This window comes from Mytilus galloprovincialis, chromosome 8 (assembly GCF_965363235.1).
Source record: "Mytilus galloprovincialis chromosome 8, xbMytGall1.hap1.1, whole genome shotgun sequence".
Lineage (NCBI taxonomy): Eukaryota > Metazoa > Mollusca > Bivalvia > Mytilida > Mytilidae > Mytilus > Mytilus galloprovincialis.
Window position 1 is genome coordinate 63,565,523 of NC_134845.1, and position 25,462 is coordinate 63,590,984.

At 31.6% G+C, this 25,462-nt stretch overlaps 1 protein-coding gene across 1 annotated transcript in view; it reads right to left on the bottom strand.

Moving 5' to 3' along the window:
• LOC143042355 (uncharacterized) overlaps positions 1-25,112 on the bottom strand; it is an 82,400-nt gene extending 57,288 nt beyond the window's left edge. The window contains exons 1-17 of the mRNA XM_076214632.1: positions 24,966-25,112; positions 18,711-18,865; positions 16,499-16,614; positions 14,856-14,998; positions 14,145-14,368; positions 13,727-13,806; positions 12,459-12,562; positions 11,699-11,834; positions 10,757-10,830; positions 6,964-7,095; positions 5,679-5,783; positions 5,007-5,177; positions 3,596-3,681; positions 2,912-3,065; positions 2,213-2,257; positions 1,456-1,629; positions 721-849 (exon numbers count right to left, since the gene is read on the bottom strand). Of these exons, the coding sequence (XP_076070747.1) occupies positions 721-849; positions 1,456-1,629; positions 2,213-2,257; positions 2,912-3,065; positions 3,596-3,681; positions 5,007-5,177; positions 5,679-5,783; positions 6,964-7,095; positions 10,757-10,830; positions 11,699-11,834; positions 12,459-12,562; positions 13,727-13,806; positions 14,145-14,368; positions 14,856-14,998; positions 16,499-16,614; positions 18,711-18,865; positions 24,966-25,014 (2,077 nt within the window). The 5' untranslated portion in view covers positions 25,015-25,112. The remainder of the gene's footprint in view (positions 1-720; positions 850-1,455; positions 1,630-2,212; positions 2,258-2,911; positions 3,066-3,595; positions 3,682-5,006; positions 5,178-5,678; positions 5,784-6,963; positions 7,096-10,756; positions 10,831-11,698; positions 11,835-12,458; positions 12,563-13,726; positions 13,807-14,144; positions 14,369-14,855; positions 14,999-16,498; positions 16,615-18,710; positions 18,866-24,965) is intronic.
• Positions 25,113-25,462: the final 350 nt, after the last annotated feature.

The following is a 25,462-nucleotide window of genomic DNA, read 5'->3' on the forward strand; positions in this document are numbered from 1 at the left end:
ATTGGTCCATCGGATTCCGAGAAATAAGCTGGACAAAATCGGTGGAAGAAAAATAATAAGAAAAAAAAGAAACGTAGAATAACAATACGTCACCCCAACTTCGTTGAGGGTGCCATAATAACAAAGAAACGGAGGAAAAACAATATGTCACCCGACATTGTCGATCGGGTGACATAATAATACAGAAAAAGAAACAGAGGAAAAGCAATATGTCACCAGACATTGTCGATCGGGTGACATAAAAATAATAAGAACTGAGCAAAAACAATAAGTCTCCAAACTTTGTTTGGGAGACTTAATTACGAGTATAATTACACACTCTTCTACTATCAGCTTGTACATACTGTTGTAAATTCCTCATCAAACAAAGTTGTATAACCTCCACTCAGTGTCTCCATCCTTTCTTCATTTATATTAAAACATTATAAATATAATTAGTCCACTTTGGAAAAATGGGATTGATGAGCAGTAATTGGCCTAAAAATGGGGGAAAAAATGCTCAAATTTTGTAAAACTTTACCGTGGGTCAACACTGAATGCTTAGATTTTTAAGCTGAAAATGGTATCCAACTTATATTCTGACCCACTTTTACTCCAGCACTAACAATAACATTTCATCATAATACATAACTAGAGTCTTGTAAGAACTTATATCCCAAACTGGACCCTATGGATGACTCTAAATAATGAAACCATAATAAAAAAAAAACCAGTCCATACCTGGATGCCAGTTCAGATAGGCAAAAGGTGATCCATCAATCCACGACCATCCACCTTCCTGTGTGGCATCAGATCCACCTATCCAATAGTTACTGCTTACTTTTAAATATTTCCCTGTATTTAGTATGGCTGAAATTTTAAAAAGTCAGTTTATAATACCAAAAAGTCAGTTTATAATACCAAATTAACTGCAAACTGATTATTATACAGATTCTATGTCAAAACCTTAGCTTACAATGATCTAAAAAGCTTGATTTTGCTTTATGATTTAAATACCTTTCTGGATCCTCTGGTTTTGTCGGAATAATACACACCTTCATAAATTGAAAGCTGAAATTTTTTGGCTTATGTCATAATTACCAGAACAGAAGATAAAACAGTGTTGTCAGATCAGTGTAAGTTAAGCTCTGCATTCGTATACCCTAGTCCATCATTAGAACGCTTACAAGTTCATGAAGTTATAATTTACTTCTGCCAAAAAACCAACAAAAATATTCATATTCATATTCATATTCGGAAAGAACTAATAGTATCATATCTACTTATCTATACAATGTGTGGAAATTTTTTGTATGGATGAGTTACCCAGGTTAAACCAAGATCAATCATTGAACACAGTGCCATTGTACAAGTGGTTCTTACATATATTATGATGACTTTTTGTAATAACATAGTATAAGCATTGTGATGTATAAAATTTACAACAAAGTGTATAAATTAAAAAGTCATCTATACCTTGTATATATCTCTGTTCCCTTGGTCCAGTAATACTCAGTAGATTACTCCCCATTTGTTGACACGCCCACTGAGCATTGGCAAAAGTTTTAGGATGGTACAGTACAAACTGGTAACAGTAATCATCTAGAGAGTCATAGATCCACTGGGGTCCACAACGATAGGAATAGACTCCTGTCAATCAAACAGAAAATACAGTCAATTAATTCATATTTGTGGGTACCAATTTTTGAGGATTGTGGAAAACTAACAAATAAGAGGACAATTGATTTCTTGGTTTTGTCAAAGTCAGTATACAAGATTAGAGAAAATTTGAAGTTCTTTGAAAATTGAAATCTTGGGTCTTTTGTATCCAACAAATAAAACTAAATCAACATTAGCACAGTATTATGTAGCTCTGTGTGTAAATATATAAATAACTATACTTAGTACTGCATATAGCAGGTTTTGATAATTCTCTAATCTAGCTATATATATAGGCAGTTAAATATTTAAATTTTAAAACACCATATATAAATTTATTTATAAATTTTACAGGTGTTTTTAAAATTTCTTTTGTTTAATTTTCTTGTATTTTCAAAGTTAACTTTTTTTAAATATATTTTTCAATTTAACTTTATAATAATATATACTTTTCCTATTTATCTTTAAAAAAAATCCAATTTAACTTAAACACTTTTTTTATACACATTTAATCATTTAATTTGTATTTCTTTATTTTGTTTTTTTTAACATATTTGGATTATAAAACCCTTACCTAGAGTTGTTGGTGGTAAAGTAACAAGAGTGTTAAATCCAGGTGCTGAAATAATAAAATATATCATATTAGGTGGGCAATGATGAAAGCTAAAAAGTTTTAAAAATATAAAATTCTGGACCTTACCATTTGGATCTATATGTTTGAAAGAAAAATCTTTTTTTAATTTGCAAAAGGTTATAACATGTCTTGGCAACAACAAAAATCCTCAACAGTATATTTTTTTAGTCATGTGGAACAGGATCTGCTTACCCTTCCTGAGCACTTGAGATCACCCCTGATTTGTGGTGGGGTTTGTGTTACTCATGATCAGTCCTTTTTTTCTATGTTGTGTTTTACAGAATGCAGTTTTCAATTTTTTTCCTATTTTTGCCATGGTGTTGTTAATTTATGTTTCCAAATGAGTTTGGATGATCCTCCAGTATCTTTCGAAATATTTAATTATGAAATCAAATATGTTACATATTATTTTCAACCCTAATTTTCAAGTCATTAGGGCTGTTCCAGAAAATACTATGTCCCCCCCAGGGACGGCACTTTTTTTTAACCCCCACCACCCACAGAAATAAAATTTAATTAGAACAGCACTCCCTTTGCATTTTGGTATTTCAAATACAACCACCCACATAATATTTTAAAAAATTGCCTTCCCTGGGGGGGACATAGTATTTTCTGGAACAGCCCTTAGTATATACCTACATGCTATTTTTTTACAAATAAAATCTTGTTGCTTGGTGCAGTTTCCATCATCCCAAGCCCCTGTAAAATCCTGTCGTCCACCAACAATTTGAATGCAGTCTTGACCGTTTCCTAAATCATCAGGTTCTCCAGGATAGAAATTTACAAATACCACCTGAAATGTAAGACTTTTTTATAAGAAAAATCACTGGACATCTTATAGAATTTTCCTAATGATACACAAATTTACAAGAAATATATAAGAAAAATCTCATGACATCTAAAAGTTTTTTCCCAATCAATAACAAGTATACCTGAAGTGTAAGGAAATCTTTCTACATCTAAGAGAGTTTTCATAACGAACAATAAATATACAAATAATTGGCTGCTAAAATGTAAGAAAACCTATGTCTGCTTTTGTCTGCTCTTTGGTTGTGTTGTTGTCTCTTTGACATATTCCCCATTTCCATTATCAATCTTATTACATCTCATAAGATCTCCTAATAAATGGAAAATGAAACTTGACATCTCATAGAATTTTCCTAATTAATGACAAAATTACAAAAGATATCTGAAATGTAAGAAAATTGCTTGACATTTCATGCATTACAATGAATTTTCACGATGAATGACACACTATGGCAAGATATCTGTGGACCAGATGAGCTTAATAGGGATTGTATCTGCAATAAGTGCTATTCTTACTTGAGTATAATCCACCCATGCCAAGCCTTTTTGTGTAGGTCTATACCTAAGACCAATCCAGGCAGAGCTTACTGTCAATAGGTTCTCTGTAAAACAAAATGTGTACAAATTAATAGAACAATCAAAACTAATATGCATTCACTTAGCTTCAAATTTGAAGTCCTTATCATTTAGTGTTTTGCCAACATGATTAAAGAATGTTAACCCTTACAATGATGAATTGTTTTCAGAAATTGTCTAAATTTCGAGTATTTGCAAAAATATGCAAATGATATATGCAAATGAGCTGTACCCTGATGCTGATGAATACTGATTGCAATATATCTAAGATAGGGGATCACAAGGTGGGGTGTTCGGGTGAGGAGGAGGGGAAGGGTGGACGAAAATTTTCCCCAAAGTTGGTCCTCGGATACAAATAGCGTCAATTTTGATGTTTTTTCTTTATCTCCACCTGTAAGTTCAAGAGATTCTTATAGATGCATCCATCTCAGTTTTCATGTAGAGTGGACCCCAGAGCACACTTTTCATTTATAACAACAGTTGTTAGGTCGGAGTGAAACTGATCTTGGATCATCAGTGTAAAGAAGGTTATTTGCACCAAAATTCAACAAATTTCCGATTTTTTAAGATTTTGAACTTTAAATGGACTTGCAACTGGAAATAGTCGTTTCCTTGGCGTATTTTGATAATAAACACGATCAATTATTATGTGCCTTTAAGTTAACAGTATTTGTCAAGGTTTCAGTCCTCTTAACTCCGTGTTTCAGACCTTGAAGGTGCCCACCCCTCCAAAAAAACAATTTTGTCCGATATCAAATTTTGAATTTCATATTTGAGCTCAAAATGAATATTAAAAGTGAGAAACATGACAATCAATAGTGTCAGATTGAGGAAACCTGCATACACTCCGAATCAAATGGCATTATGATGATCTCCAAATGTATGGAGCGCCATTGATGCCAAAATAACGGTGGTATGGGTACGGCCTGTATTTTGGTGATTTTCATCTGTTACTGTATATTATATTTGTTGTTTGTTAACTTTTTTTTAACATTAATCAAGCTTTTAGTTCTCGTTTTTGAAGTATTTTACTTTTGTCATGTTGGGGCCTTTAACAGATTCTTATGCATTATTGTTTTTTCTTAAAGTTGTTTAGGTCATAGAGTTACCTATAGTTCCCAACTTCTAGATAAATCATGTAATAAGTAAAGCTATTCAAAATCTGAGAAACTTTAATATTTATGAGATACAAACCATGATCTTCATATGCAGACAGATAGACAGAAAATGTAAACAAAATGTAATTAAGACTATCATTTTCAGTCATAAAAACAAGAGTTTGTGAAATAAATCAGTCCTTAGATAAATCAATTTGAAGGGGACCAGTAATTGTAATATTCTTTGCACTTACTATTAATAAATGCCTGTTCATTTGCATTGGAGATGGTGGTAAGATCCCCATTTGCTGCGTAACAGAATCGCTGTGCATCATCCCAACTGTATCCACTAGAGTTCTGTGATGCACCAAAGTAATAACATTGTCCATTATATAATATCCAGCCTGGATCACAGTGGACATCAGCTGGAAGAAGAAAAACATTAGAAATATTAACTTGATAAGGATACCAGTTCATTTTATAAATTAGGAAGGCAAAATGTTTTGTCTTCATTTCAGAATTAACTGTAATTCAAATGTATTTTTTTTTGTTAAAATTCAATAATTATGTTACAGACAAAAAATTAAAAACTAAGGCTTTTCTACCTCAGGAATAGATTACCTTAGCTGTATTTGGCAAAAAATTTAGGAATTTTTGGTCCTCAATGCTCTTCCACTTCGTACTTTATTTAGCCTTTTATAACATTTTTGATATGAGCGTCACTGATTAGTCTTTTGTAGACGAAACGCCCGTCTGGCGTAAATATTAAATTTATTCCTGGTATCTATGATGAGTTTATTTAAATGAAAAAAAAGAGTTTTGCACAGAATGTTTTTATTTAGAATTTGCTAATACAAACATAGAAATGATAGACAAAAATATTTTGGGGTTTTAGATTTAACGGTTAAAAGTATAAATATTCTTACGTCTTGGGGTGGTCTTCTGTACTACATCTGTGGTAATAGTCGCCTTGCAAATAAATGGCAATGATGTAAAACAATATCCATTGGACCAAGCACTTGCTATTCGACCTAGAAAAAAAGAAAACATACTTATTTGACAGTCAACAACTACTCAGGAAGGTCAAATTAAAATCTGGAAATGTTAAATTATAATTTGGAATGACAAAAAAAAATTCAGAATGTATTTTTTCATTGCACATGTTTTGTTATGAATTAGGCTGTTTTTTTTACTATTGAATTGTTTTACAATTTTCATTTTGGGGCTTTTATAGCAGACTATAAAGTATGGGTTTTTCTTATTATCTAAGGCTGTATGGTTGCCTATATTTGTTAAATCTACTTCATTTGAACTTTGGTGAATAGTTGTTTCATTAGAAATCATACCCCATCTTCTGATTTTTGCAGAGCCTTCCACTTTAGTTGAAAAAGCAAGACATAGCGATCCTACATTCAGTCGGCGTCATCCATTGTTGGTGTCGTTGGCGGTGTCCACAAATATTCACTATGTGGTTAAAGTTTTTGAAATTTTAATAACTTTCTTAAACTATCCTGGATATGTACCAAACTTGGACAGAAGCTTGTTTATCATCATAAGATAGTATCCAGAGGTGAATTTTGTAAAAAAAATTATCCTTTTTTCCATATTTTACTTATAAACAGACTTAGTTTTTCTATCAGGAAACAATACATTTACTATGAGGTTAAAATTTTAAAATTTTGATAACTTTCTTATGCTATCCTGGATTTGTACCAAACTTGGACAGAAGCTAATGTTTATGATCAAAAGCTATAGTATCTAGAAGGATATTCTATTAAAATTGTGTACCTGTTTTTCGGTATGTTACTTATAATTTTCTCCAGTTAACATTGCATACAGTCTGCAGTGAAAAGTTTTTAAGACATTTATCAGATTCATAAACTATCTTGGATTTTTACAAAACTTGGACAGAAGCTTCTTACAAGCAAAAGAGAGTATTGAGAGTAATATTTTTATTGGTTTTTTTACTCATTTTTGTTGTGCCTGCGATTAACAGCATAAGTAGGCAAGACACTGGGTTCTCCAGAACCCATACAAATTTTTACACTGCTGTTCCAAACAAAAATGTGTGTTTTGTTTAATGCTTTAAAAATTAAAAAAGGAAAATTAATCTAAAATTCTTAAAACTCATTCCCAAGCTGTGAAACTTAATAATAAATTAATTCATAAACTAATTAATCATGATGTATTACATATTTGTAAAGACTTTACCAGCTTGTAATATTCCACAATCTGTTCTATTTTTTGTCAGTTTAGGGTAATTCAAATCCCAGTGAGTATAATTTCCTGCAGAAACCAAAGATCCATCAATCCAAGACAGAATATCAGGTTTTGCTGCTGAATCTGAAAAATATGAATATTATTATAAAATAATTACATTAGATGTATGTTTCATTATAATACTGATTGGCTAACTGCACATCACATGTTATTCCTAAAGCAATTGCATCACTCAATAAAACTTATCATTCATGATAACACGTGGTTCCACAATAAAGTGCACAGGTGAATTAAATAAAACAATTATAAAATTCGTGTTTTCATGATCATAGCTAAAAAATGTAATTATAAGTATTGAATGCTTCTTTTGTAACTTCATAGGGGTGTAAAAGCATTGACCGTACGCACATTTTTAGAATGAAGCGCGGAAGCTTCATACAAAATGTACTTCGGTCAAACGGCCTAGCCAAGATCAGATGTGCATTTCATATTGGGTCTATGTTATAGGCTTCTAAAGACAAGAAGATAAACTTTACATAAGTAATACATCTTTGAACTGAAGAATAGAATGTAGGGTTTCACAATGCAATGAATATCAAATATCATGTATAGGTGTTACCGTTTTGAAAATGGGCAAAATTTCACGTTATGTTGTTTCATTTAAAATTTCGCTGTTTTTATCAATTGATAGTTAATAAGTGAACTTAATTTGAACTACATTATTGGTTCACTGTTATAGACAATTTATTCATCTTTCTTTTACTGGTTGTTACAACAAAAAATCTTCAGTGGTTACAAAGTTATGATAAAAAGTTGAATACTATGCGTTCGTTATGAAATTTTGTTCTTTCGTTTTTAGCTTGCTCAGTGTAGTGATAAAACAGAAAAATGAATCAAATTTATGCTATTATGTGTTTTGTTTTCCCTTCTAGTATATACATTATCAAAAACTACCTCATTTATCAAAATTGCAGTACCCTAGCTGGAGATATATGCCATCAAAGTTGGATATACAAATAAAGTGAAAAAATGTCTTGTCCGTAGACATGCATTCCCTAGTAAACTGGAAGCATAATTACATTAATGTTGCATTGCTAAGTTCCTGTTCTTTTGTAGATATGAAAACACTACTAACATTTTTTTCTACCATCTATTAATAGAGGAAAAATTTCAAAAATATGTCAGAATGTCTTGTCCGTAGACACATGTCTTGTCCGTAGACATGTCTTTTTATCAATATTGCTTGGCTTTATGGGTCTAAATTAGGCCTATGTGTTGTTTAAACTTAGAAATATCTTATTTTTAATAAATAAATGGTAATTTAAGTGTTCTCAATTTTTGTAAAATTACTTTACAGGAGTGGATTTTAAAAGTGGCAGATTATCAGTCATAAAAAGCATACCTTATTTTACTTCAATATTGTTTATTCCAGTTGCTGCATACCTTAAATGATTAACTAAATCAATTGAAGAAAAAGTATTTCTCTCTCTCTAACTTTATCTTTTGATTTTTAGTATTAACAGCATATGAGGAAGTGTCTACGGACAAGACACTTGTACATAACAAGTATTAAATTCAATTATTTGTCTGCTATGGAACTTAAACCTTATTTATAGGTGATGAAAGTTATCTATTCAAATTAAAACTCAGTATTTTCAACATAAATATAGTCACAATTAATTCTAACAAATTTTTTTTTTAACTGAAATTGTCTTGTCCGTAGACATTACCACAATATATTTGTATCCAATTTCCTTGAGTTCAGCCTAATTTGATAGGTAAAATGTATGTTATTTTTTCAAGAGAACACATTCAACTATGTCAAAATTGAGTTTTAATAATAGTTTGATTGTTTTAAACAGTCAGATGAATGGATTTCAGTTAAAAATATGTGTCTTCATTTTGGCTTAATCAATAAATTATTGAGATATGTAAAGAATTATGGGTACATTTTTATATTTTCCAAAATTTAAAAAACACAGCTTATAATTTAATTGGTAACTTTTAATCTTAACTTTAACAATCATCTTTGAAAGCATTTAATTGAATATCAATAAAATGTCTTGTCCGTAGAGATTTATCAAAATGTATTTGTTTTCATTTTCTTTGAAGTTGAGCATCATTTGATAGATAAACCTGATAAAACGTATGTTTTTTTTCTCAAGAGAACACTTTCAGCTATATCAAAATTAGGTTTTAATAATACATTTCATTAAATATGAATACAATGTCTTGTCCGTAGACAAAACATATAAATTGTATTGCTAAGTTTGATTGTTTATTGTAAGAATATGCATCAAGTTATTTTAATGTTCTATACACCAAAAGAAAGGGTTTTTTTGGAAGTTTTGTTATTTATAGATAAGTTTAGATACAGTTTTATCAGATAAGATTAATAATCAAAGAAAGCTACTGTTGTTTGAAATAACTGTGAGTTAAACATGTTCTTGTCAATTTTTTTCAATTAAAATAGTTGATATTCAATAATTCTAAACATATTTTGTTTTCTTTGTCATTGACCAAAAATCTGACACTGGTGACCATGTCTTGAAGGCAACCATTAAAGAAAATTATACAGTTTTTAAACACCATTTATTTAATAAAAATATTAAATATTTCTTCCAAAAACTGCATGTAATTATATAAATGCTTCCAGTGTTAGCCTAACGATGGCAATTTTTCATAATTTAAACCATTTTTGAACCAAAATATCAAGAGAGTTTTTCCCTGAGGTGATACTCATTTTTGACTTCATGTGAAACACAAAATGCACATCTGATTGTGGTTAGGCCGAAAGCTTTTACACCCCAATGAAGTTACAAAAAGAAGCATTCAATTCTTAAATAAAATGTTAGTTAGTGAGAGGGTGTTCCATCATGCACACTCACTTAATGCTGTTAAAGTGGGATAGTAAAGTATTGGTTAACTTTTTTTGAATATAGATCAAATAAAGTTCAAATTCAATATGTGCCAAAAATTTATTTGTATTATAAACTTTTTTCTAAATATTTTTATTACAGTATTAATACACATCTCTTTTCTTAAGCAATAGTTGTGTCATATATATAATACTTTGAATGTTTTTGGCTGTGAAGTGTATATTGCATTTAATTCTTATACAAATTATTTTGTGTCTCAGTAGAATAATACATTTTTTCCTTTTACTTCAGTTCTTTTTCTCCAAATGGTAAACAAATTTTAATTCCTTAAACATACCCAACAAACATTAAATTTAATACATACATGTAACAAGAATAACAAGAATGTGTCCCTAGTACACGGTTGCCCCATCTGCACTCTTTTCTAAGTTCAATGGACCGTGAAAATGGGGGGGAAATCTCTAATTTGGTATTAAAATTAGAAAGATCATCTCATAAGGAACATGTGTACTAAGTTTCAAGTTGATTGGACTTCAACTTCATCAAAAACTACCTCGACCAAAAACTTTAACCTGAAGTGGGACAGACGAACAAATCGAACGAACAAACAAATGGATGCACAGACCAGAAAACATAATGCCCATAAATGGGGCATAATAAATGGGGCATATAAATATCTACATTGGATAAGTCTGGTATCACAAAAGGATAATAACCATTCACAATAAAAAATAAATCATTTTTTCAAAATAATAAGCAATTGTGATTTTGAAACAGAGGCATCTTGTGCACACAACATATGTAATATGCTGCAAAGAAAATATATGATTGTCCAATGTAAGAAGATACAGAAGAATCTATTCAGTGATCAAAACTTTTTTATTATATGTAAATTATGTGTTTACCAGAAAATCCCAGCCATGCACGCTGAACTTGCTGACTGACCATCATACTCTGCACAAATCCTTCTTCATCTGAACTGAAAGTAAACATGTTGTGATGTTATACTATTGTTTCAGAAAAAGGGAGAAGGTTTGGTACCATTAAAACGTTTAATCCCACTGCAAATGTTTGCACCTGCCCTAAGTCAGGAATCTGAGGTACAGTAGTTGTCGTTTGTTTATGTAATTTATACGTGTTTCTCGTTTCTCATTTTTTTTATATAGATTAGACTGTTGGTTTTCCCGTTTGAATGGTTTTACACTTGTAATTTTGGAGCCCTTTATAGCTTGTTGTTGGGTGTAAGCCAAGGCTCCGTGTTGAAGGTCGTACCTTGACCTATAATGGTTTACTTTTATAAATTGCTATTTGGATGGAGAGTTGTGTCATTGGTACTCATACCACATCTTCCTATATCTATATAATAAATTAAAATGCATATCATAAAAAAATGTAATTTCAGATTTTCTTAGGTATTGATCCTTTGCTTCTTAGTGTCATAAACAAAACACTGTTTGATAAAATATATATAAAAGCAGATTTTTAGTATGATGTCCTTATTTGGCTTTGTAAACAAAACTGTGTTCTAATTAGCACAATATATGATTGACACATGCATACAAATTTGTTGATCACATTTTAGTTTTTTTCTTTTTTGTCCTCACAAATAATGTATATTTGAGCTGTTTACATAAAATTTTATTATATATTGTTATAAAAATGTCATAGGCATTATATTTGACTATATTTTACACCTCGATCGCTAACGCTCAGTTTAAAATATACACAAATATAATGCATACCCATTTTTAATGAGCAAAAGGTGTGTCATGAATGAATCCTTCTTTTAAAAATATATAATTACAGTATCCAACATTCCAAAAGCATGATATCCCTCTGATATTTACCTGGCTATTGTCAATAATTTTGTATTTTGATTTTCACAGTAAGTTTTGGCACCAAACCAGCTGTCTTTTAATGAGGAGATACTGACTAACTGGAAACATTCATTTCTAAACTGAGCCCAGCCTTGAGGACAGGTTCCTTAAAAATAAAATATGAAATTGGTATTAAACTGAGCCCAACCTTGAGGACAGGTTCCTTAAAAATAAAATATGAAATTGGTATTAAATCATTGAAATTCTATTAAAAGTTTGGCATTTTTATTATTGTTGACGGTTGTGTGGCTGCCTAAGTCCACTTTATTTGAACTTTTGTGGAAAGTTGTCTCATTGGCAATTGTGCCACATCTCCTTAATTTTATATAATAATTCTACATAACCAGTGTTGATTGACAGATTGGTGGAGGGCATCCATTATTCTAAAAATGTGCACAGGGTTAATGCATTTACATCCCTATAATATTAATAAAGAAGCATTCAATACTTATAATAACATTTTTTTCCTAGGATCAGAAAAACACGATTTCTATCAAGCTTTTCTTTTATTGACCTTTGCACTTTATTGTGGAAGCTTTTTTCATTTTGAATGTTGCATTTAATTTTCAAAGGAAGGTGATTTCAGAATGATGTGAGATCACTATTAGCCAATCAAAATAACGTAATTAAATGAAACGTACAAGTAATGTACTAATAGGGGAATATTTATCTTGAAACATACTGACTTCAAAAAAGGTCATTTGTAAAAAAAAAAATATTTTGTATCTACCTGTATCTTTAGAACACACAAATTTCTTTTCTTCTGTACACAATTCTACATCCCAGTAGAAATTCTGACGTGGATTTGCAAACACACAGGTTCCTCCTTTTGTTCTGAAAAAAAAATGTTATTCAAGCATTATATTTACACAATAATGTTTACATATTAATAGGTAACTTTAAGGTTGTTCAAGAAACGATTGTATAGGATTTGGGAAGTCTAGAGACATTTGAAATCAATATTTAGATGTTGGATTTAATTTCATAAGGAAATGAATAATTTGTGTATTTTTAAGCAGGTGGAGTATTTAAAAGGTCATTATGACCTCCAACACATTTAATTTACCGGAAAGTTTTTTTATATAGATATGTTCTAAAGCAGACATACTTTTTTAAGAACATGGATATTTTCCAATGCCTATTCTTAACCCTTTCCTCCATTGATATTTTATTTGTACATACTTGATTCGCATAGGATTTTTTCAATAAAAAAAAATCATCAGGTTTAAAGTATCAATGCATTGCAAAAAGGAATATTTCATCAATGAAATTCCAGTCAGATGTTCTCTTGAATACCCTTTTTATATTAGATACAAATTTTATTAGGTCTGATACAGATTTTTTTGCAGTTAAGAAGTTTCAACTGAGGCACTACACAGGCGTCAAAAGGCGTCATTATGGAGTAAAGGTGGTGGCGTCAAAAAGCGTCATTATGGAGGAAAGGGTTAAGATTAAAAGGATGCAAGACCACATCTAAGAGAAATGTTTGTCAGGGCTTTATGAGAAACTAAAGCATTAGAGAACATATACTTGTACTATGGATTCATTATGATTTGTTGGCATACCCGTAGCCAGGGGGGGTTCGGGGGGTTCGTAAGAACCCCCCCTTGAAATCAAATAAGCACTGTTAAAGTCAATGTTTTGTTCAAATTGTGACTGTTAAATTCGAGTTCACGAGTCCAACGAACCCCCCCCCCCCCCTGGAAATTCCTGACTACAGGCCTGGTTGTATACTAATTTTTGTGGATTTTATTGGCAGAACAATTTTATAATGTTAAATGTTCAATGAAGTTTGAATTTGCTATAGGCTAAAGCTTATATATCGAAAAAATGAGTTTTCATGGAAAAACACTTTCTCTTGAATACACAAAAATTGGTTCCCATGAAAATACATTAATCCACAGTATCCCAGCTTTCAAATCACCAATTATATTATATAAAAAAAAAATCAAAAATCATTATAAGATAAATTTGTATACCATTTATTGATGAACTTACAATATTTTTCTGGCAGACGACGCCCAAGGCTGGTACCTCACTGTCATGTTATTACTATACCTCCACTGACCAGGGTAGGGCTAAAAATTAACACAAATAAAGAAAGTTTTGATCAATTCATCATTATTCTGAGTATTGCAAATGTGTGTGTGTATTTATAATTGCAATCCTTAAACATGTTAAACAATGTACAAAAATTGCAATTCATTCTGTGTTTATTTTGTACATATATACTTAGTAACTATACAGTTCCACCAATTCAATTTTGAATCCATATATATAGAAAATGGGTTTAATAAAGACTTTTTAAAAAAAAAATCATATTACTAAACAAGAATTCATAAAATTGTTAAACAGTTTATGAGTTATTACTAGTTATAAACAAATTAATAAATTTCAAACTAGCAATCCATCTTACCACATCAGATATATCAATCCACATCTGGTTATCATCAGTTCTACAACCAACAACTTCTCCTAAGGCATAAACCTCTCTTCCATTTATCATTCGATATAAATTGGCATTATTTTTGGTACATGTCCGGTTAGCATCAAGCCATGCTGATTTGTCCTCAAATAGTTTAACACATTTTTGTTCTAATAATATCCAGCCATCATCTCTGTTGCATAGTTCAAATGAATCTACAATATATATATATTTATTTAAATGTTTTTTCTACCAAAAAAGTTGTTAAAATAAAAAAAAACGGGAAATTTATAAAAATTATCAGGTTTCTCTACCTCACTTGCAAGAAATTTTTAAAATTCCTATCATATCATCTATAATTCATGCCAACACAGAAAGTGGTGTCTACTGAATCTGATGGTCAACATATCTGAAATGTGGTATCAAACACCATGTGTAAAGTTAATTTTGGCTTATTTTATTTTCATAAAATTTTGTCAAAATATTGGAAACACCTTTGACAAAAATATAAAAAATTGAAACCACATACACTCTATCGACAAAAATCATTGGACATATATAGCAGATTGGCAAATTCTAGTTTTAACCATTGCCAAGCTTAATATTTCCTTAACAATAGAACGTAATTAAATCGATCAGCTGATTTATACAGAGTTATCTCCCTGTAGTGTAATGTACCACCTTTTAATTAAGCTGTTTTACCTCTTGACTTGACACAAATAATTCCGTTACCACGGTTACAGTCATTCTGATGTATCTGTCCAGTATAAGGTCTATATGAATACATTGTAGCACATCTGTGTCGTGCATCATTCGCTACACCAACCTTGTTCCTCAACCATTTCCTAAATTAATAAGGACAATAAATGTACAAGATGGTGGAATGTATACTGAAATTTTCTTTTAATGTCACATGATATGACTTTAGGAATGATATGGGTATCATGTACATCGTATGCAGCAGAATCTAATTACCCTACCAAATTTCTTGTTTGTATTCTTGTTGTTTTTGTTTTTTTGCCATGACATGTCAGTTTTTATTTCAACTTAGTTTGAATGTCCCTTTGATATTCATCAACTCTCTTCTATGACGATATTTATGTTAGAGGAAATTCTTAAACCAATCCATGCATAGACAGCTGAATGTTTGAGCCATTGTTTCCATTTACATGTTTGCATGTTAACTGTGGATTCGTTTATTTTTGTAAGTACCATTTTTTGTGGATTGAGGAAAACATGCATTTTCATGGGCATTTAATTTCATAGTTTTTTCAAAGTTTGCATTCAACCCAATTAAATCAAATCAATCAAATGATATTCTCTTTTTTTTTCTTAACCCTTTCAACGCTACACAAAAAAATAGAAAAATGGCTGCTGCTGCTGCATTCTTTTTGTGTTCATTCATTAGAACAGTATATTCCTTTTCAGACTGCTGTATCTTTTTTATTATAAGAGATACAGAAAAAGTTATTGCATGAAAAATGCTCAGGAGAGTATGAACTGTAATGTTGGGCAGTTATTTCAGAATTTTTTTTATCAGGTTACCTGCATTTTCAGGTAATTAAAAGGTGTAATTTATTACAATTGTGTTGAATTTTGAATAAAAACTACTTTTAGTCTTCATCTATTTTGTTTTTTTATCTGCCATATAATAAAGAAGACACCAATTGCTCGATTCCGTAGCATACTGCACCATACACAACATATTATGTAATCATGGCACAAATCAGTGGCTCCGTCCTCAAAATTTTCAGTCAACCTCCGTTTTCCCCCCTTTTTCTACGTCTCGTAATGATCGATCAAATCATATTTCCCACACGAATTGAATGTAATAAACACATTGAGATAGCAAGAAACCTTTTAACTTATCCTCGTCGTCAGTTTCGCCATAGAAATGCTGAAATATTTCCATATTTACAGCTTCGTTTCCGATTTCCGCCATTTGCATTTGTCAAAATATTTGTTTTTATTTTCCTTCAATTTTCCTTCTACTGCATGATTTTACAATAAAAATTGCTGGGATTTCAAGCGCAAATGAGACCTTGCATATCCTCGATTCATACAAGGAAAAATTAGAGAGGACCCGAATGGTTTAAGAGTCCTTATGAAAAATCCGTTGTCATCGCGGCATATGCCGCGAATAGCAGTGACGGACGGCGTATGTCATCGCGGCATATGCCGTGCATAGCGTTGAAAGGGTTAATTTTATTTCCTGCAGCATCAGTTCATCATAATTCTTCAATGACTGCATAATACTGTCATTTTTAAAAATCTTTGAAGTTTAAAAGAACTGAACATGCTGAAAGACTAGAAAATTTGTAATAAATCCAAGACCGTATACATACGTAGAATTGGCATCATATGTTGTATTATCAATCCATGTCCATGTTTTATTTACACGCTGTAGTCCTATCCAGAATTCCATCCGAGTACCATGAAATAGTTGAGCATCAATCCATTGCTAGAATAAATAATTAAAACAAATGTGAAACAAATGTGAAACAAACGCAAGTGGTGCTTTCCTCACACAAAACAATTGTTTACAGAAAGGTAAGAGAACAATTTCTGTAGACCAATTGGAGTCCTTCACCAGAAAAAAATCATCAATTGTGCGTGCCTTTATGATGTCATTTACCAAATAAAGGGCATCGCCTGTATCCCTGCACTATTAATGTTCATCAGGGATCTTAGTAATCCTCATTGTGCAGGATAAACTTGAAATAATAATATTGTTCCTGTAGGTACTTAATCACAATTCCCTAATGATATAGCATTACTGATTGTCAATTACAAGAATTTAATTTGCCGAATAACTCATCCAATAAAGCATCATAATTTTCTAACCATTTGCTCAACATAGCAACAGAAATGAAGATGCCCTCAAACAAATGAATGATGTTCACTGAAACCAAAGTTTTTGATGAAAATGCATGGAACTCGAAAGTTATCTATTCTCAGTCTTCATTTTCTACAGTAACATAACCATGATGACAGTTAATTGGATTTTTTTTTTCCATTTTCATTGATTTTGGATAATTCTTGATTGAAAATAATAAATAATAGCAAATCAAATAAAAGAAAAACATCAACATAACTGGTACTACAACATATCTTAAAATCACACTTTATGATTCTAGTTATCTCCCTTACTATCTTCTCTTTTATGTTAGTATTATATAGCCTTAGTGTGCTACCAATTATGTCAAGACAAACAGATGAAAACAAAATAGACCAGCCTAATTTTGTAATGGGTTTTATAAGTCATTGGTAATAGATAATAAGGGACATTAAAAATCAGTTGTCACGGACCCGGCATAAAAAATTGAATTAATAGCTGACTATGCGGTATGGGCTTTGCTCATTGTTGAAGGCCGTACGGTGACCTATAGTTGTTAATGTCTGTGTCATTTTGGTCTTCTGTGGATAGTTGTATCATTGGCAATCATACCACATCTTCTTTTTTATATGAAATGCCATGGCAAATCCATGAAAATACCAAATCACAAAGAACTATAAATTTGATAAACCATATACATAGAAAATTAAGGACTAAGAAGCTAAAATCAATCAAAAACCTACGTTGTAGTTACTACATCATTTTACAACCACTGCTGCTAGTTTGTCTTGTTTTATATAGTTATCAATTAATGGTACAAGGATTATAACTTAATACGCCAGACGGTCGTTTTGTCTACAAATGACTCATCAGTGACGCTCAGATCAAAATAGTTGTATAGCCAAACATTTTATTTCATAAAAATGTATAAAATGTGAACTCAAATGACCTTAAGCTCTAAGTGCATTTGGTAACATGATTAAAAATCATGTATTATATAACGAGACATATCATATATCTACGTACACTGTACACATGATGAACATGATAATATAAACTATGATAAACTTTCAGTCTGCTATCTACATGATCTATGTTTGTTCAATATATATATAAGATGATTACCTATATAAATTATGTACTGATAATCCTAAGTATATATAACATAGCAGGTCATTATCATACATTTACAACAATTAGACAATAACTTGAATAAGGGTGAAGGATGGTACCTATTTAAACGTTTAAACTCACTGCATTTTTTTTGCACCTGTCCTAAGTCAGGAATCTGAAGTTCAGTAGTTGACGTTTGTTGATGGGGTTCATATGTGTTTTGCATTTCTCATATAGATTAGACTTTAGACTTTTGAATGGTTTTACACTAGTAATTTTGGGGCCCTTTATAGCTTGCTATTCTGAGTGTGCCTAACTCTGTGTTGTAGACCATACTTTGAAAATTAATGATTTTTTTTAATGTGAATATTATGCAGCTTGATATGTAACAGAATAATAAGCACTTCAATACATATATATATATATTATGTACATACTGGTTTCTGCTCTTTGGTCAGGTTGTTGTCTCTTTGACACAATCCCCATTTCCATTCTCAATTTTATACCCTTTGTATTTAACCCTTGTGGTAACAATATACTAAATCTAAAAAAATCTATTCTTCCATCTAACAGTTTTTCTAAGTTTCATTTAACTTTTATAAACTGACCTTTTGTTTCTCATCATGGAAAACATACATAGATGCATTTCTTGATGAGCATGTAATTTCTGCATCTGTGTATCTGAATCTATTCTCAGAAATGTAATAACAGTCTCCTTTGTATTCTTTCCAATTTACAGGACATGCAGCCTCACTTTGATTTGCTGTAGAATAAAATAGAGAAAATTAGTTGAACTTTATGCATACTAGTATTGTACTTATCCATTTTCTTTTTCTTTAAAATACCCCCTAACAATCACATGCTTTATAAATACAATGAAATATAAAGATTATGGATATACATGTAAGTGGTATGATTACCAATGTGAATGAAAATCTCCACATTTAACTCAATGATGTGGATGTAAACAACTATTAATCTGCATACAGCCTTCAACAATGAGCAAATCTCATTTCTATAATCAGCACACTGATTTATCATTTTATGAATTTAAGGATTGTAGGTACAATGTGCACGCTTTTTCAGCTTTAGTCAACACATGAAACAAATCAAAGTTCTGTATTCCATCATTTTTCAATAAGCACTGGTTATATACAGTCTTCAGGCTGAACGGCAACCCAGGCAGCACAGGCTTGTAAAATTGCTCTCATATCTACAGGCCAACAGAAACTTACAAAAAAATTCAAAAATTGAGCTCCTGGCCTGTATTTTAAACAGTTCATCGTGGAGACTGTATGTAGTCTGAATATGGTTAGGAAACACACATATTTTGTTTTTTTTGGTAGTGGTTATTTGGCTGGTTATGTTAAATATATCTTAATTCAAGCTAGAAGTGGCTATTTGACCGGCACCAGCAACATAGTGAATTTATTGCTGGTGCTTAAAAAAATGAAAATATGTGATTTTGTTGGCATTAGGTAAGCAGAAGCCAAGTAAATAACTATTTTGTTAACAAATATGCAATTCAATTTCAAATAACTGACTATTACATTGTATTATTTCAAAAGCAAGTCTAATTTAAATGATTTTTGATTTTTGAAGCTATGTGATTGACTTTGTTATGTTGTATAATATTTTATCAAATTTATGATGCAATGAGATTTTTAACTTTTAGTTTTGTTTATAAAACACAGTTAAAAACATGAAATTTGAATCTAATACATCATGTACATTCATAACATTAGACATTCATTGACTGATTTTAGAAATAATTACAAGTACATGTTTGAAATCATTTTTTACAGTTTAGATATGATTTTATTGCAACAAATGATCGATGTTCAATATATATATTATATTTTTCTTGCTATACATTCTTATAAGTTATTTATACTTTGGCTGATAAATGTTTTATAAGAATTATATGTGTCTCAAAGGATGTAACTTTAGCTGTTTACAACAGGGCTTTCTAAAGTAGCCGGCAGACGGCTGATTTCAGCCGTTTATGGTGGCTTCAAGTGCTGACTACTTCACTGACAAAAATATAAATTCAAAAAGAAAAAAATATCTTTTTCAAAAGTTTACAGGCAGCCGAGAGACGTATTTTCACAAAGTCACGGTCAGTGTTAACCTTGGGCTAAATATAAAATTGAGAATGGAAATGGGGAATGTGCCAAAGAGACAACAACCCGACCATAGTTCACATGAATTCAGGTCACTGATTGGTTGTCTATTAAAAGTCAGAATGCATCGTTTCTTTTCAAAGATAACAAGAGAGACGTTCCGGTGGTCATTGAACGATAACAATAGAGACGTTTTGATGGTCATTAACCATTTAAATATGCGTAACTAACAGTCTTTGGAGAAAAAAGGGGGGTCATTTGTTTACAAATGCACGTAGTTATGCAAATAAATCGATCAAGATTTCTAACAAATCAGATTATTATATAAATAAAACTCCTTTAAAAGCAAATTAATTTTAAGCATAAGGTAAAGAAAATAAAAAACAAACTATAACATAAAAAAAAAAATGAAATTTCTTTGAGATTTTTTTTTTTCTTTAATTTCATACATAAAAAATGGTCATTTGAAAGATGAAATTAGGTGCCAGGAGATTGCGAGAATGCAGGATTTTGCTCTATTAATGCCAGAGCATCTAGGGGCCTTAAGTGGCCCCCAGACCCCCTGCCGCCGAACGCATGTTACAGTCACCTATAATTTTAATTTAGCCTTCTACTTCAATTTCAAGGGAAAGCCCTGTTACAAATGTACATCCGTAATTATTCTATTCTTTTATCAATGTTGACAGTGCACATAATTTTTCATAGTGCGTCTTTTCAAAAGTAAATTACTAAATTTCAATCAGAACCAATTAACACAATAGCAACTGCCTTTTTATTTGGCCTTATACATATATTCTCACCACCACGGTTTACTAAAAGGGGTATCAGGGGTTAAATAATCCACTAGCCTGACGCCCAGGACTAGAACATTTACGCCTCGGGCAATCAAAATTTGTAACCCAATATGCCCGACGGACTAGTAACAAAAAATTCTTGGCGTTTCCAAAATAGATACTAAGATAGCGGAAAATCCCTTCATTCCTATTCTATCTTAGCCAATCAGATTCAATTACGTCATCTGGGATTCCAAGCATTTGAACTGGTTTGAACAGGTCCGGTTGTACAGTTACATGTTTTAAAAATAGAACAAATAACTCAGGGTGGCCCGGTATCATGCATTGATCGCAATATCTCGTACTTTCAATATCAATTTCTCAGTACAGGGGGGTATTGTACATTGCTTCTGTCGAGATTTTCAATTAACGGTACCAGGGGTATTATGTATTGGTCTTGTCGGACAACTGTTGAACACGAAACAATACAACAAAATATTTCAAAATATTTTAGTATGGGCACCCCAGGAACTTTGACAGTTTCAAAGCGAAAATCAGTAGATGAAAGGGGTACAGTACTAATGAGGTTGAAAATTCATCCAAAAAAAATGCAAAAAACGATTGGGAAAAGAGGAAAATAACATTTACAGTGACATGGACAGAAAGATTCCCCTGGGCAAGGTTGGCTGTGGCGCCGGGATGAAAAACCAGAGACCATGTTGTGTGAATATTGCGTGTTTTCCCGAGCACGCCAATACAAGGTTTGCCTTGTATTTGCATTGGGGACAACAAATACAAGAATTAAACCACTTGTTTCACACAATAAAACCAATGAACATGTTATCTGTGCCAGAAAATATTTAACGACCCATGGTACTACAACGGATAAAAATGAAGTAGTTTAATACAGTGTATAATGTCCCCATTAAAACATGACACCCACCCAGGTCACCCTGTATTATGCAGCAAACTCTGATTTGTTAGGCATACTTGGGCTAGCACTAGCAGTTCTTCAAACGGCTAGTAAAATCCTGCTGCCAATAAGTCCTGGGCTAGTTAGCTGTAACAAAAAAATTTAATCCCTGGGTATACATATATGGTCAGGCCAAAAAAAAATTATGTGTGTTTACTGTACCCCTCAATTAAAGTTTTTTTAACTTATTCAGTTATTGTTTTGGTAAAAAAAAAAAACTTCTCTCTAAAATAGCTGCTTTTGACCATTCTTCTTGTGGTGATGATATATCTACCCTATTGAATAAGTATTAAAGGTAAAGACTGTATGTTTTTCTTCCGCTGAGAAATGCATCAACGTGTAAATCATGGGATTATGCACCATTCTCAAACTGTCAAATCCAAATTTACTACTTTCCCGCCATACATTTTGTAGTTACGTCCCCTTTTTTGATATATCAAAATCGTACCGGGTATAAATTACGGAAATTTTATATTAAAAAAAGGGGGGACAGAGAATGTGACACATTAGCTTCTTAGAAAGTTAGTATAACCGCTTGTTGGCATTTTGTTATGACTATCTTAAAAAAAATAAGTCGGAAAGAGGGGTGTTTGTATGAGTCGGGGAAAAAAATCAAATAGCGCGAATTACATTTTTAAAGTTTTGTCTACCAGTAGACTAGTTTTTCTTCGCTACCAATCAAATTTTTTTTTTTTCTTCAAAATTTAACCCTATAAAGTATTGGGAAAATCTGGATTCAGAATATTTGTTTATATCAACTGCTTGACCACAATTTTTTTCTCTCCGATAGCCCCCTCCCCAAGTTTTCCCTTGAAGTTAAATGGTCGTTCCCATACTACATATATATTTCCTTTAAAAATTGAAGCATATAGACAGAGACATTAGTGTCTCTGATATTGTATAGGATCCTTCCATATGAGCCCAACAACGATCTAACACGTACATATAGTAGGGATGCACAGGGGGCTAAAATATGAGGTTCTGTGTCCAGGCTCCGCTTGGCAGTGACTGTGTCTACCGTGATCCGCCGGATTGATAGCTGAGACTACTATAACACAACTATATATAATATGGATTAGAGTAATCTCGGATGTTATATACACTGATTTATGCGAAAGCACTCTATTGCAAGCCGTTATGGAATCTATTCCCTAGTTTATTAATATTTTTAAAAAAACATCTCCCACACGTCTATCACCGTAAACAAACAAAAAATAAAAATCTCGAGCTCACTCACATACTTACTGAAACAAAACAAAACAACCTATCTTATTCATGTTTGCACTGCATGCAAACAAAACAACCCATCTCACTCACGCTCGCCTGTATCTTCTGTGGTTTTGGAAATCATGTAAAATAAGATTAAAATCATAATAGATAGTATTAAATACCCTAATAAATAATGATTTAGGTGACCTTTGGTTTAATTTGGCCCTGTAGTTTAAAAAAAAGCAGGTCATCTTATCATAATCATTTAGTCTTACAATGTAGTTACCGAAGACCTCTCATTATTATTCAAATTATTTTCAAGTTTGCCATTTGAAATTGTATTTTTTTACAATTCAAAGTGCCCTTAGACTTCTATAGTTTACCCTTGTGTTCTATGTTTAGTCCTGACGGTCATGTTGGTTGAACGACAGGGTCATCGGATACGTTTTTCAATCCAGATACCCTATTGAACTTGACAAGTTGTTAATTCTATTTGGTCCAGTAGATTGAGGGGAGAAGATTTTTGTAAAAGATTCCCAAAAAATACTAAAAAGGGCAATAATTCTTTAAGGGGTCAGTTAACAACAATTTTGATCATATTAACTTATTTGTAGATTGTACTTTGGTGAGCATTATTGCTGTTTGTCGTTTTTCTCTACCTATAATAATATTTCAGATAACCAAAAACTGCCAAATTTCCTTAAAATTACCTGTTCAGGGGAGGCAACCCAACTACGTCTTGTCTGATTAGTCTGAAAATTTTAGGGCAGATAGATCTTAACCTGATTTAAATTTTTACCCTCTTCGTTGTTGCTCTTAATGTTTTATTTTCAGAGATATATATGCCAAAAACTGCATTCTATCGGCCTATTGTTCTATTTTAGCCATGATGTCGGACATGTGATTGGCAGAATTTTTAGGGAGACATCGTCCGACACATTTTTAAAACTAGATACCCAAAGACAATTTTGGCCAAGTTTGGTAAAATTTGTCTCATTAGTATCAGGAAAGAAGATTTTTGTAAAAGATTACAAAAATTTACAAAAAGTTATTAAAAATTTATTGTAAAGAGGAAAAGATTTTAATAAAAAAAAAAAATACGGACGACGGACGATGAACGCCAGGTGAAGAGAAAAGCTGACTTGGTTCATTGAGCGAGTTGAGCTAATAAAAAAAAAGGATGGAACAAAGCTCAGTCAGCGACACATAATACAAGAAATTTGTAAATCGAAACTTTAGAATCTAGGTAAACATTTATTAATAATTCGATTTGCAACATATCACATTTATTGATTAAGTTATTTATTTAAGTGCAAGTCGTGTCTGTTAAATACAAACGTTTATCGTCGAGTGTTTTTCCGAAATTATTAATATTATACTTTATCGCTATTTTGTGCATTTTTCTTTTGATCTTTTTTTGTGATAATTTTCATATCATGCTTCTCGCTTGAGATAGAATAATTATCGCTAGAAACTAAGGAGGCCACGTGGCGTTGCTAACGAAATTGACATGAAATTGACAATGTCGTCATAGGTAAAATAGCGATAAACAGATTATCATTGGTCATCTCAACTCGATTGCTTTTCTCACTTTCGCTGTACCAGCTCAAGCGAGAAAATCAATCTCGTTGAGATGATCAACGATAATCTATAAATACTGAAAACTGGAACTAGTATTAGTCTAGCTCGTTCATTCAGTATCTAACAGGGCGGAACGACAACTCTCTGTACAGTGTATTTTCCCTGGTTGTACGTTTCACACGACTTTTAATAATCATATCTTACCCAAAAAGAAAAGAAGAAAAACTAAAACAGTTTCCACTAAAATCCTCATAGTTGCTACTATTTCATGGTTGATCTATTTCACTAATTAATAAATATTTATGAATGTTGTGTTAAAGTATCTTTAAAATCAATGTTGATGGACTTCAGTCTCAATGTTTATCAGTAATAAATACTTATATCTAATTGTTGAGATAATTCGGGACAGGTACTTATTTCTCAATATTTGTTTTGATTTAATCTTTTCCCCGACGTTTGCTTTTGATATATATACATAAAAAAGAATGCAAAGGTGTGACGGCCAGACTATCCCCATCTAGTTTTTTAAAACATGTTAACTAATTTTGTGTTAAGATATGTATATGCAGTAGGAAAATGAGGTATTCGCAAGAATCTGTTTTAACATAGCATACTTTTCATTTTGTATTAAATATATTATAATGACACGGAAAATAATTAAAACACATGGTATTTCAAAAATGTACATGTATCTGATCGAA